This window comes from Antedon bifida, chromosome 7 (assembly GCF_963402885.1).
Source record: "Antedon bifida chromosome 7, ecAntBifi1.1, whole genome shotgun sequence".
NCBI classification, from domain to species: Eukaryota; Metazoa; Echinodermata; class Crinoidea; order Comatulida; family Antedonidae; genus Antedon; species Antedon bifida.
The window spans coordinates 14,580,045-14,594,515 of record NC_136232.1 but is presented as its reverse complement, the minus strand read 5'-3'; the positions used below and the strand labels follow the sequence as shown (position 1 = coordinate 14,594,515).

Genomic DNA, 14,471 nt, shown 5'->3' with positions numbered 1-14,471 from the left:
TTCTATAGTTCTAGAATGAAAGTTTTTATATTTCTTTTGTTTTATGTATGAAAAATGCACATTTGTCTATTTATCGTCGATCGTTATCGTCCTAGTGTAAATGGGCCTTTAGGCCTATAGATGACAATGACTGCATTGTGTCAATCTTCGTTTTGAAACACACACACACACATCTTTTGAGATCTGAGAATTATAATACAAATAATGTATGTTCAAAGGTGAGAATATTTCATTCATTGAAAGATTGACTGATCTATTTAACGCATGGAGGTAATGATACCAGGCTCCATTTAGCTACATGAACAATTTCAAAGAAAATGCTATAATTCTGTTTTGGCAACTAGGTCAATCTATCTTTAGGGTTAGTCGCTGATTTGTGTTACTGTGAACTGAACCTAACCCTAAAGATAATCTTTGGTTCTAGTGCATTAGCGCCATTACTACTGAAGCAAAAGCGGACAAATGATTTAATAATTGTGTTTTTTTTTGTGTTAATACGGTATATAACCAAAGCGGCCATGCATAGAATCTACGAAACTCCAAGTACGCCACACACATGTTTGCGGCAGTCTATTGTCTCTCACTGATGTAGTATCCATATCATTGTATTATTATTAGGTTATTATGGTTAAAAAATGTTCAATTATATAATAATATTAAAAGTCGTGTTGTTATTTATTTTTATCAAATTTCAATTATCCAAAATACATGCCCAGTATAAAGAAATAAATAAATAATGAATTCATCGGCGGTTAATACTAGTAAGTACCATCGGTATCCAGTGTATTGTCTTGTTGGTCCTATAAGATTTTGGCAGTGGAGAAGGCAAATACATTCAGGTGCACTCTGTAGATAGATTACGACTATTACATCTTTCTTATCTGCATACTGCATGGCAGAACATTTTTTACAAAAATCACTATTAATTTTGGTAAATGAAACATTAAAGCATTTCAATGACAAATCAGTCTTTCCATAGCATATTGAATAATTTTATTAGCAAGTGCGCCATTAATATCTTAACTACATAAAAAGAAACGCTTCATGTTAACTTGACAGTAAGAGTATTATTGTTAGCATTCAATAAAAAGTATTTTAAAATTACCAAGCATTAATCTGGTTATGTAACCAACATTGATCTACAAATTGTTTTTAATTCCATAACCAAATAAATTCACTTTATATTAATGTTTAGTAGGGTCTTAGACTCTACTTGCAACACATTTATCAGCCATTTCAACACTATCAATGTAGAAATTTATAACAATACATAGACAGAAAACTACCTTAAACTACATTTACACAGCATCTTACTTACTACATACAATAAGTAATTGACAGTATTTATTTCTTGCGCAGACATCCTTAATAATTTGAAGTATAAAATATTTTTTTTACTGCATCAATATAATCTGCAATTTGTAAGTTTTAACAAAAATGAGTGCAGGTAACATTAGTATAAATAAGCAATTAATAATGACAGTTCTGTTTAAACTTAATTTAACTATGCACTATAAAGACATAAAGAAGAGTGAAAAGTTATCAGCCTCAGAAAAGAATGAAAGAGTATGTTTACCAACCAAATAGTCTATTTTAACTTCTAATTTGTGAATTGTCGTACAACATTATGTTTGAATCTGACATATTTATCATACATTTCATTGTCGTACAACATTATGTTTGAATCTGACATATTTATCATACATTTCATTGTTGTACAACATTATGTTTGAATCTGACATATTTATCATACATTTCAATTAACAAAATATGCATCTTAGTGATCAATAAATAAAAAAGCATTCAATTAAAAAACATATATGTATGTTTTTATATAAATATACCCATTCGATTCAGATAATCTTTATCACCTATAGAAAGCAATTGCTGGCAAAAATACATATTACAAACTGTAACATACAACATAATCGCGAAAACGTACAACAAGGATGATTAGAAAATTACAATGGAATCATCCATTTTAAGATGGGTAAGGAACAAAAATCAAATAAATACAAAGGTGTATTTGCAAAGAGAAAACAGGTGTAAAATTCTCATCCATGTGGATGCAGAAACACAGATTTAATCATTTCAAGTAGATTCAAAGTGCCTTTTACTTTCTGTAAACATTTTTTTGCATTTTAAAAACTTTCTGTCAGCTAAGTACTGGAAAACAATGAATAAAGTGCAAAACTGAAGTGATTAGCTGTTATCATTATTATTTATTTACTGTATTGTAAAATGTATTGAAAAACTGTCCATATATTAAAAAGGAAGAAGATCTGAATGGAAGCTCCGTTAAACAGTATATTAAAATTTGTTATCAATTAACTGGTATATCTTGCACTGATGAAGGGCTAGTGTTGTCCGAAAGCTCTGCTAACTTTTCTGGCTGTTTTACTTTATCGTTTTGATTTAGCTTTTCGGCTTTTTTTTGTATCTCCATTGAGATCCAGCCACTGATACCCATAGCATTGTCATTATCTTATATTAAAATAAGGTATGTATAAATGGATTAGATGCTGATGTATACTATTCATCATCCATATATTTATATTTTATGATTATTTTTGGCAGCCATAAATAAACTATTCTACCAGGGTGAGACCTTAGCTATTTTATACAAGATCTATCTAAACCTTCTTAAATATACTGTATTCAATTTTTAACAAATTGCATAACCTTTTTAGTAATAGATTAAGACAATAAAAAAACAGTAACATGAAACAACATTACATTTAATAAGTGAAAGTCAATAAAAGTTTCTAATTACATTAAAATATAGGCTAGCTTTAACATGAGTAGCATTAAAAAAAATATATGCATTGGAAATGCTATGTTAAAATAAAACAAAATACTTTATCTAACATGAAATAACTGATTTTATTTCTCAACAAATTTCAGAATATTTTGATGTATACAAGTATAAGTAATACAGTAACCTTGTAAAGTTAGTTATTAAAATCATGTGATAATCATATGTAAAGAACACACAATTTATTCACATTCAGCTACCATAGACATAATATAATAAAATAAAACATAAGTTCAGCAAATATAGCAAATTGTGACTAAATATAACAAAGAATTATTTAAAGCTTTTAACTAGATAATTAATATCTTAAAATACATTCATTTCTTATCTATTAAAACAAAAGGACTTCAGGTGGGTTACATATTCAATGTCATTTCAAATGACACTGTCATTTTACTTTCTACTATTCAATGCTTTACATCTTAATTATTAAACACATAATAGCATACTTTCTCCAGCAAATTTCCATCAGAGTACTATAACATTCATTGAGGACATATAGCCCAAGGCATTTAAAATAAGGAAGTCCAAGCCCTCTGATGACACAACATCACTTTGGTCAAACAACATGTGGTGATTATTTGCCCTCTGATGACACATTATCACTTTAGTCAACTGGATCATGCTGATACAATACCCCACTAATTTAGCAAGAGAAATTATTAAGATGGGCCTATACAAAGGATATCTTAAATATTTACCTAAATGTTGATGATTTACCTAAATGTTGATGATTTACCTCAATCTTGATGGTTTACCTCAATCTTGATGATTTAATATAGAAATCCAGGCGTTCTAATCTAGAGATTCTTTAATTCATTTCTATAGATCCTGCTGTAATGTTTGTAAGAATATTGACTTTTCTAATAGCAATACGCTTTATAGTAAATAACACCTTAAGACATTGAAATAGAGGCATCAGGTGTCCATCCATTCTATAATAAAAAAAAGTATCAATGCTGGTATTGGTATTTCAGTTGATATTTATATTTTTGTCTATGAATACTATTCATTTTAATAACATAAATATATATTTAATTCGGCGCATTGTGCATGCAAAAATCTGCACACTCATTGCAATTATTTAAACGTTTAAAATTGCCTGAAACATGCTCTAATTTCATTGAAAAAAAATGTGGATAATTTTGAAAATGTTAAGCACACATACGCATGCGTTATATGCGCTACACATGTAATTGTACAGTACAGTATTGCCATATGATGAAATATGACATGAAATTTCATTTCGAGTACCAAATTTGGTTTAATTATGAGTCATGCTTGTGAAGATATGATTACAAACGTGATTTCATTAAATCGCATGTTTTTTTAATGCGCACTGTAAAAAGATAATCACATAGATTATATACTATACTATAGACATAGCTAGAAGAAATTGAGCTCAAGATAATTGACGGACAAGATAATGTTGAGGAAAGAAGAAATAAAGATTCTGACAAAATCAATAAGGTTATATTGCATGATAGTGCATAAACCTAATTACTGTATGTTATTGTACATTTAAACCAATACAATATGGTGCAATTAAAATGTATTACAGAAAATATAATGAAGCATCTGATCTAACTTTTGATTGTTCACCTTAATTTCAGCATAACTACATGTTATTACCTACCTCCACTTGTCCATTTATTTCTTTATTTCCATTGACTTCTTGTTCATCAAACGAGTCAGACAATCGTTTTGGTTTTATGTCTGACTTTGGTACAACAATCTCTGCATTATGTACTTCTCCTTTTTCCCACTTGCTTTTCAGTTCTACAGCTCCAGCTGCAGGAGATATCGTCTCATTGAGATCAGATGAGCTGCTATGAATTCCTTCTCTAACAAGTGGCTCATTTTCTGCAACTTGACCTTCATCATATTTATACAGATCAATAGATTTTGGCTCCCTCTCCAGAGGTTGTTTATCCTGGGTGATAGTAACTATATCTCCCTTTTCCCACTTTTCTTTCAGACTACGTGTTCCACCTTCAACACTATCAACTGAATCGTCTATGGTTGATGATCTGTAGACACCTTCCTTTTGTGCTGCTGGTGTATTTTCACTAACATGGATGTCCCCTGATCCTAAATCTTCACCAGTTTCAAATTTGTTTTTGAGTGATTTTGACATCCCAACATTGAATTCATCGGATACTTCCATATTTGCCTTCACCACATCATTTCTAACAATAGGTTGACTTTCAGCAACTTGCCCTGCACCCTCAATTTCACTTCTGACTTCAATCTTTTCTTTTGGTTTATCGGTAACATTACTTACATTTCCTTTTTCAAAAATGTTGCGCAATGATCTTGCTCCACCATGTGCTATTCCATCATCAACTTCTGTCGACTCTCGTGTGATATCAGCACGCTCAATTGGTGTACTTTCAGCAACATGTCCAACACTACTTTCACTTTCTGTGTAATTTTCCAAAGATCGGATGACTCTCTCAGGTTCTTGTTTCTTTACAGATTCAATATTTGAAACTCCACCTTTTTCAAAGCGATTTTTGAGAGAACCTATTCCTCCTGTTATCACCTTTACTTCATTCACATCATCGTCAGATCGAACAACTCCTTCTCTAGTAATTGGCTCATTTTCAGCAAGGATTGAATTTCTCACTGATGCATTTGTGGCTTCCACTTCTGCTTTAAGATCAATAGGCTTTGCTGCTTTTAATTCTTTGTCTTCACTTACTTTTCCAGCTTCAAATCGATCCTTTACAGCTCTCAAACCACCTTGCATAGTACAAGCCTCATCTAATTTTTGTGATGATGTCACAACCCCGTCACGTACTAATGGTTGATTTTCAGATATATGACTGCTTTCATTACCATCTACTACAATGTTCTCATTTTCTGGAATAAATGATTTTCGTACTTCAACGTGTGATACCTTGCCCTGTTCAAAACGGTCTTTCAAGGACATCATACTTCCAACCGCTGTTGGCTCTACTGTATCGCCTTCTCTAACAACATCACTTCTTTGGATTGGCTCACTTTCTGCAACTTGTCCAGCTGATCCTGATACAGGGAAGTCCAAAGGTGGCCCTGCTAATTTTGTTATTGTTGTACTTGCCTGCTCTGTACCATCAAATCTATTTTTGTTTAATGAAAATGTTTTGTTTATTTTTTATAGCTAATTCTATACATATCATTTTATTTTCAATATTTACTTTCTTACTGGAAAATTGTAAGACATACATTAAATAAATACCACCAGCTTGACAGAAATAAACCAAGACTGTGAGTTTTTCAATGTTCATTAAATTGCAATAACTTACATTGCATGCAATAGTGTCACTTACCTAGACCGTCTATTCTTTAGGTCAAAAACTTCTTCCTCTTCTTTTCCATCGGTTTCACTTGTATTTTGGGAAACACCTAAAGACAGTTTTATTGGAATGCAAATGAAGTGGTAAGTAAACAAAAATGTAAGCATGCTAAATAAGATAGACAATATAAATGGACATCATATGTATGCTTTACATGTATTGTTTTCCAAAATATGAAAAATAAATACAAATAAAACCAAACTTGGAACAAGGCATTTTTTAGTTTTAAGTTATTTAATTCCGCAGAAACAAAACAAATAATGCCATGTACTGTAAGGTATGCCTAAATGTTTAAAGATGCTGTTTTGGATACAGTTGATAATTGTGATTAAAATGATTAATATCATACCAATGATAATAATATATTACTTTATTCACATGACAATAGTAATGAATATACTTTGTTGACTATATAATACCTATTATATACAATGGAAGGTATGACAGACAGAGGCTTAGTTTCAGGACAACAGAAACTATTTGTGTTAACATTGACGTAACAAAAGATTTTCTCTCTATGGTTAGAAAAGTGCAGTTATTACAAATTGGCATTAATTCTCATTTATGTACATTGTTTAGTAAACCCAAATAAATTGAATGTTGAAATTTATTTCAGTATTTTTTCTCTTAAATTCCAATTCTTTCTTTTTTTTTAGTATTTCCAATTATAATAATTTCATCATTTTCAAGTGTTGTTCATAGTTCATAGTTCATTTTATTTGTCCATACGGAAATTCAGTGGAACAGGAAACAAATTCCTCATGTAAATAGTTATATAAATAGTAAATAAATAAAAGAAAAAGAATAAAAAATGAAAAATGAAAAAAAAAAAAGCAAATGGTGAAAAGTTAATACTATTACAATGTTAAAAGGAAATACAAGTATGCATTATTATTAGTGGACTGGTGGTACAAATAATTTCATTTGGTAAAATCTAAAGTTTAATTTTCACTCGGCTGTCGCTTCATGAAAATAGAATATCGTCTTTCACCCCCCACATAAAATTATTTGTACCATTCCACTCATAAACATTCATTATTTGTTATTATATATAACACGTTTAAGTACTGTAGATGTTTCCCTTCACCTGATTGGAGAATAGTTGGTCACATGATATTCAATAGGCCTAAATGGGTGCAGGTCAAGTCGGCCCTAAACCGTCTCAGCCAAGGTCAAGTCAAGTCGGCCCAGAGGCAAGTCGGCCCCAAGTCAAGTCGGCCTCCAGTCAACTCGGCCTCACGTCAACTCGGCCTAAACAAATCATTCGACTCGGCGTATTAATAAAGTATGGAACGCAAAAAGTGCTAATAGTTAATTTTAAAACGGCAGGATTTCCAGCCTAGGCCTAATAACAAAATAAAGCACAAGGGCGGTAGTATTTATTTACTTGAAAAAAAATGTAATTTAAAGCAAAAAAAATAGTCAAATTGGCTGCCAGCCAATGGGTTTTTGGTTGAATTTAGCCATCATTTTATACTGTGAAAACATTTGTTTTTATATATTTATCGAAATTAATTATTTGAAATTCAATACTTACCTACCTTATTTAAGTATCTTATTAATTTTTATTATTGTAATAGTTTAGAAAAGAAAGAAAATAAATGTTTACATTGAACTTGAATTATTAAAACAAAATAACCTATTCAAAGAAGTCTGATTTTATTATTCTTTATTTTTCATGTTTTTGAGGGACAATATCTTTAATTAAGCGAAAAGTGGGTGAAATTATTCTTATTATTTTTTTTGTTAAAAGAATTACTGTAGGTCTGACCTATTGTCATTCATCTAAATACTATTTATTAAAAGTCTTCTTAGACAGTTATTCCTGTGTAAAAAATGTAAAGAATTTAATATTATTATTATTTTATCAATTCGCTTTGTTTGCACTTTTTGCGTTCCATTCTTTATTAGAGGCCGAGTTGACTGATTAGTTTTTGACCGAGTTGATGTGAGGCAGAGTTGACTTGAGGCAGAGTTGACTTGAGGCCAACTTGCCTTGGGGCCGACTTGACTTTGGCCGAGACGGTTTAGGGCCGACTTGGATCGAATTGACCTAAATACTCCATTGAACCCATGCAACATCAAGAGTACATTCTTGTTATACAATAACAGCCTTCAAAATAACTCAAAGAATCTACTTTACATGTTATATAAAGCAAATATTAATTAATGTTTTTATATTCGTGCAATGGGGTAAAATATTAAATGTTCTATACTCGCATAGAATTACCTTGTGAATATTTAATTTTGTTTTATTATTAATGTAATTATTGTAATACTTTTATTTCAGACAAAGACAGTCCATGGTCTCAAGACCAGAAAATTATATTTAACTGATATAGGAAAACCAATATTATACATAGCAGAATCTACAAGGTGTGGAAAATTAAGGTTATCTTCTGGGAGAAACCTACTTATGAATTTGAAGGTGCTTATTTAATGAATATGAAAGAGGCCTGACAATGGCACATGCATAAGCTTGGATGAAAGATAAGAAATACATGCATTTATACACATACAAACATGCATGCAAATGTTAATAAAAGAATTTAGCTGTCTGTACCGTAAGATTTCCAAGTAACAACTTTCTTAACTTCACTCTATTTTACAAGCACAATTTGAGGTCATGAGGTTACTAAAATCACATTTAAACATCATTTTTAATGGTGATTTGTATGCAAAAAAGTCAATAAATAAATGTTTCACCGAGATGTGTTTTGATTGCTGGATAACTGTTTGTTGTACAGATACGTACGTCAAACTCAAGTAGTTGCTCATCCAAACTGTCACCGGTGGTTGGTCAAAATTACTACTAATTAATTATTGTTTCTCTCATCCTATATAAGCAATAATATATCACTGGTAGGCCTAATCAAAACAAGTAACTCAATTAATGAATATCTAAAATGAATTAGGTTTATCAAATGTGTTTTAACTAATTAATTAACTTTGCAAAATAATAAACAAAAAGGTTTATTATTTTCATAATGAATAATACTGTACTTCCTTTTCAATAACCAAAGTTCAAAGTTTTTACTTCCTGTTCAAAACATGCAAGGTTATTATTTATGTAGGAAATAGTTGTGATTTATATTGATTATGACGATTATTACTAGGCTTGGTTATGAATGGGATCATATGCATATACCATGTTATTATAACAAATTGAGAAGAAAAGACCTACAATAATCCCTTGTGACCTAACACAATGCCAACTAATTTATTTGAAATATGTTTATTTATAAGTTTAAAATGTGTGTAATAATTGATATGAAAAAAGTTAATTGCAGTAGTTTAATAAGTAGACATTACAATTAGTGTATTATTCTTATTTATGATTGACAGGACAAAATATTAAATGAAATCTACAATTAAACTAATTAAATCTCTAATTGATTGGTACATTTTAAGATTATAAAGTGTCACAGTTCATCAGGAAATGATAGTTCAAATAGAGTATGTGCTCAAAGCATGACATTAATTACATACAGTACTGCACTATAACTGTTACAATGTATACCTTTTTATAGTTCTTTCATTAATTTTTGTGACATATTCATTTAAGATATTTTTAATATTTTAGCATGTTTTTCTAGATTCAAAATTAGATGTAGATGTTGAAGATGTTTGAAATAAAGCAAGACAATTTAAATGAGGAAGTCAATATGATGTTAAGCATAGCATATTTATTCATTATAAAGATCATGATACATACGAAATTAAATCTATTAATATAACAATTCCATTCATTCCTGCTAAATCCACACCATCTTCAACACATTACCTTAAATATTAAGTCATTCTTACACAAATTCCTGTCATTAATACTAACTCAGAATTGAGGACTAAATCTAGGAAACTGGCATCTGGTTGTAATTATTCAAAAATTGTGGTTTAATAAAATCATCAAATTTTGCTACAAAATACATATTTGAAAAATGTTAAACTTTGGCATGTTATGTCACTTAAATTTCGTAAGTAAAAATGCATTAATAATCCAGTTAATACACATTATAAATGTCTAATAAGAAACCTCCTATTGCTTACAAATTTATTAATACCTTACCAATATTCAGTATGAAAAAGTAAACAATAATTATTTGCATACAAAACCTATTAATAACCAAAATGTCTCGCGCATTATTAATGATAATTATAATTTATAAGTATTTCTCATTTTAAACAAAAAAAGGTTTAATTTAAAATTTATATTAGCACCAAATATTTATCTTTATGAAATGCTTTGTCCACAAGATAACAGCAAGCTGTAGCAAATTAATCAAACAATCAATATATTTAACAACTTCTAAAATATAATTTGTTTTGCTTGTGTTCCGAGTGTTTTAATAAACAAATTATGAATAAAGCACACATAAAAATGGCCTTTTTCAAATAGAGGAAGTTGCAATTAATTTGAAAGACATAGCAAAGAATGCATGCAATTATTAAGGCTTTAAATGAGTCGTCGGCCACTGTTCAGGTTGGTATAGTTTTTAGATAATGGTTTTCTAGCTTAGCAAGTGTCTATTTTGATTGAAAGCACTTTGTGACAAAGATTAGAAACTACATTAGTTGGCATGAATTTGAAAAAAATTATTAGCAAACAAGATCACCTCAAATATTAATTAGATTTGTTATGCATAGAGCAAAGTTTAAAATATAAATTTTAGGTTACAATGTCTAATAAATATTGTGCCTTTTAATCCTACCTAAGCTTAAGTAAAAAAAACATCAACAATTCTAGTTTATAATGTCCACACAAAAACAAATCAAACTGTCCACCATTTGACAAACTGATAACATTTAACACAACATGCAAAATGACAGTATTCTAACAAAACTAGTGCTAGAAAAGATGAAGAATGGAGCAATTATGATAAACAATATAGAAGGGTAGAAGAGAGAAGATGGGAAGTGGGAACAAATATAGAAGGGTAGAAGAGAGAAGATGGGAAGTGGGAACAAAATTAAACAACAAATGGCATCTCCAAAATGTACATGGTCTAAAAGCAACAATTCATGTCTGTGGGTTGGAAATAGTCTGGGAAGGGAGTGGAGAAAAGAATTTACATTCAAACATGCTATCATCAATCATCAAATCTCAGGATTTACCAAACAGAAATCTTCAATTTGTTATGTTGCATAATGTTTGTAATGATTTGTATTGCAATTTACAAAACTGTAACAAATTACAGTTTAATTTATTTAAAAAAATTATGAATAAACTAATTATATAAATACAAATTAATTTATCTTTTGATTTTAAGTCCAACCATATTAATATCAAAAAGTCATAATAATTTTTTAGTGAACATTGCCCAATATATTAGTGATCACTGAAAACTAAATGAAATAAAAGGCACTCAATGAAAACACACACACACATGCAGTACAAGTTTTGTTCTCACCATTGGTTGAAAAATTTTGACCGTCTTCACCCACATTGAACTCTACTTGTATAATAAAGGCAGAAAATGTAGAGCGAAAAGCAACATAAATGAAATAGAGGAAGAAAGAACAAGAAATTATTTACAATATAAAGAAAATTATATTGAACGTATTAGGTTGGGTTATTGTTAATTCTACACAATACCTTGTGTATTATTATTACGCAGGTTAAACAATAATACCAAAATATCAACGATTAAAACAATTTTGAATTAAACTAACAAAAATACATAAATTGCATCATATTAATGTATTACTGTTTCAATAATTTTATTTTAAAATATTTATCTACTAAAAACTACTCAAATTCTTATATAATTACATATTAATTGAACATTTGAATGCCCAACGGGATGGAAAAAATACTGACTTATATAACAAGAAACTTTAAAAATATATGGAGCAATCAATTATTATTGAAAATAATTGCTACAAATTCTATTAGTTTCTACAAAAATGAAATGCTCGCAGACATTGCATTATAAAACACATAGGAATAGCTTGTTTCTGATTTAGGTCAGTACATTTTCCACACTGGTCTACAGTGTACGTCTCTATGCAAGTATTCTAGGACAACAAATTGAACAATTTTAGGCAAATAGCTATTTTCATGCAAGATTCCCAGCCAAAATATAGTTCAGTTGAAGTAGCCTTTAAACATTGTTATGTATTATGGTCCATGTTAATTGGAAAAAAGATGTTATGTAGCTGAAATAGAGTGGTTATATGCTAAACCATGATGGATAGTTTATACACCATATGAATAACAACTGCAAAGCAATGATAGTTTTATTGAAACCATCCCATCATGTATGCTAATGAGACGGACCTAACATTAATTTTTTACTTCTTTGTACAGTTTCAGCACGTTTTTAATGATATATCAAATGATAATAGGTGCTTTAGAATTTGACAAACAGAAATGGTACAGAGCGTGCTCTTCAGTGTCCATGTTGCTTAGTTTCTATAGAAATTACCTGGTCGGTCTGCACCTACAGTAAATGCCTCATCATAATTGCCTTTCAGTTTGAATAGCTGTTTGAAATGTGGCTTACAGTACAAACGTCCTTTAGCCATAGCGAAATTTCCCAACCTAAAAAAAAAACACCAAAAAAACATTGATTGTTAATTAATAAAAGAATATTAATTATATATTTATTATAGTTCAACTCCATATTATATTTGTAAAGCATCATTCAATATTAGCGATGATTATTTAGTTGATTAGATATCAACTAAATAATTGAATGAAACTCAACCTATCCATTTAAAAATATTTTTGTATAAATTACTTTTTTCTAAATATGATGAATTTAGATTGAAGGAAACGGTTGAGTTGTATTTCAAAATTGTATATTTACTACCGTGAGAGTTAACATACTGACAAAATATCATGGCCTGTCACTAGTCCACTGGGTTAGGCGTCATGTCCAAATGTTTTCAAACTGACAAAGCGCGTTAATCGCGTTTTCTTTTGTTTTAGCGTTAGCATGAACATTCTAAAATCGTCAGACCGTTTGGAAAATGGACAATATGCATAGCTTGTAATAGTTCCGCCCACTAACATGCTTGACTGATTTTTACGAATCGTTTAACGTCGTTGCGAATCGCTTCGTGTGACGTCGTTTGATACTGCGTTTAACGATGAGTCATCACAAACAAGGCCCAAACAATTCGTTTCAGTTTGTGGGGGTTCCGATCTCAAGCATCATTCTAAAATGTTTATAAGTTCGTAACCTCAATGAATGAATGAATAATTTAATATCAATAATAAACAGGGACCTGGAATGTTTTTAGTCGCTTTCTTTTACATAGTCGACTGAAAATATCAATAGGAAGTTCAGACTACAATAGCAACACGATGTGCCACGCCACCGGTGAACTATCAAATATCACTTCTAAATGCATTAGCGAACGTCTACAGTAGCCGATCGTTAAAAAAACAAGGTCTTCAATTCTAAAAATAGCAGCAGCGAATGCCGGCCGTCGGTGTTCGCGCGCTCATAGATTGCGGGCCGATAATTATAGGGTAAACAAGTACCTAGATGTTGGTCACGCGATATCCTCTTTCTCCTCCTGTTCACAGCGCTCACATGTTTTTACTCCAAATTCTGCCGGTCGGTAATCTTATTTAGGTCGTTAAAAAGATGACTGGTCATTTAATTTTATTCATTTAATGTTTGATTCTATTTTTTGTGAATTTTATTTTGTTTATAAATTCTATTTAATTTAATTTTTATTGTTACACGTTAGGCCTATATATGTCCCGTCATAATCAGATGGACCACCTTCGTTATTTGTTGAAATAAATAAATCATTGGCCATTTTTTCGTTGCACAAAGGCCTAATTGTATTAATATTTAATTTATACTTATTAAACAAGGAATATATTGATTTTCCATTTATTTTGTGAAGGCTACTGAGTTTGTCGTCGATGTATTTTTTAATTTGTTTACTAGCATAATAATGATCTCTCTATGCCCACATAAAAAACATTAAGTATTTGCTTTTCGTTCGGCTTGAGTAGTCACGATTTGGCATTACAAATTGAATGTACTGTACCTCTATTATGCACGATAGCAACTCAAATTAAAAGCTTTGTCTTAAATCTCAATTGTCCTTGCATGCTCATTGTCCAGGAAGCGAGTAATTGTTTTCCAACGCCCCATAAATTCTTCGATTTACACATAAAAATGTAATACTATTATTTTGATTTTTTTTTTATTGTGGACAATTAAAAACATGGTGCCGATCGGAAATTCTGAGTGCTGCGACGTGGTTAGAACCCGTCAGTTGAGCCGGCCTCGTGGTTGTCTCCCAAATTTAATAATAATAACGATGTAGAATAACTTTGAATACTGTAGTAG

At 30.3% G+C, this 14,471-nt stretch overlaps 1 protein-coding gene across 1 annotated transcript in view; it reads right to left on the bottom strand.

The window, feature by feature from the left end:
• Positions 1-970: 970 nt before the first annotated feature.
• Positions 971-14,471, bottom strand: part of LOC144849181 (uncharacterized) — a 33,463-nt gene continuing 19,962 nt past the window's right edge. Inside the window, exons 7-11 of the mRNA XM_078706215.1 lie at positions 12,582-12,697; positions 11,565-11,606; positions 6,130-6,205; positions 4,452-5,919; positions 971-3,750 (exon numbers count right to left, since the gene is read on the bottom strand). Coding sequence (XP_078562341.1) covers positions 3,712-3,750; positions 4,452-5,919; positions 6,130-6,205; positions 11,565-11,606; positions 12,582-12,697 — 1,741 coding nt within the window. The 3' untranslated portion in view covers positions 971-3,711. The remainder of the gene's footprint in view (positions 3,751-4,451; positions 5,920-6,129; positions 6,206-11,564; positions 11,607-12,581; positions 12,698-14,471) is intronic.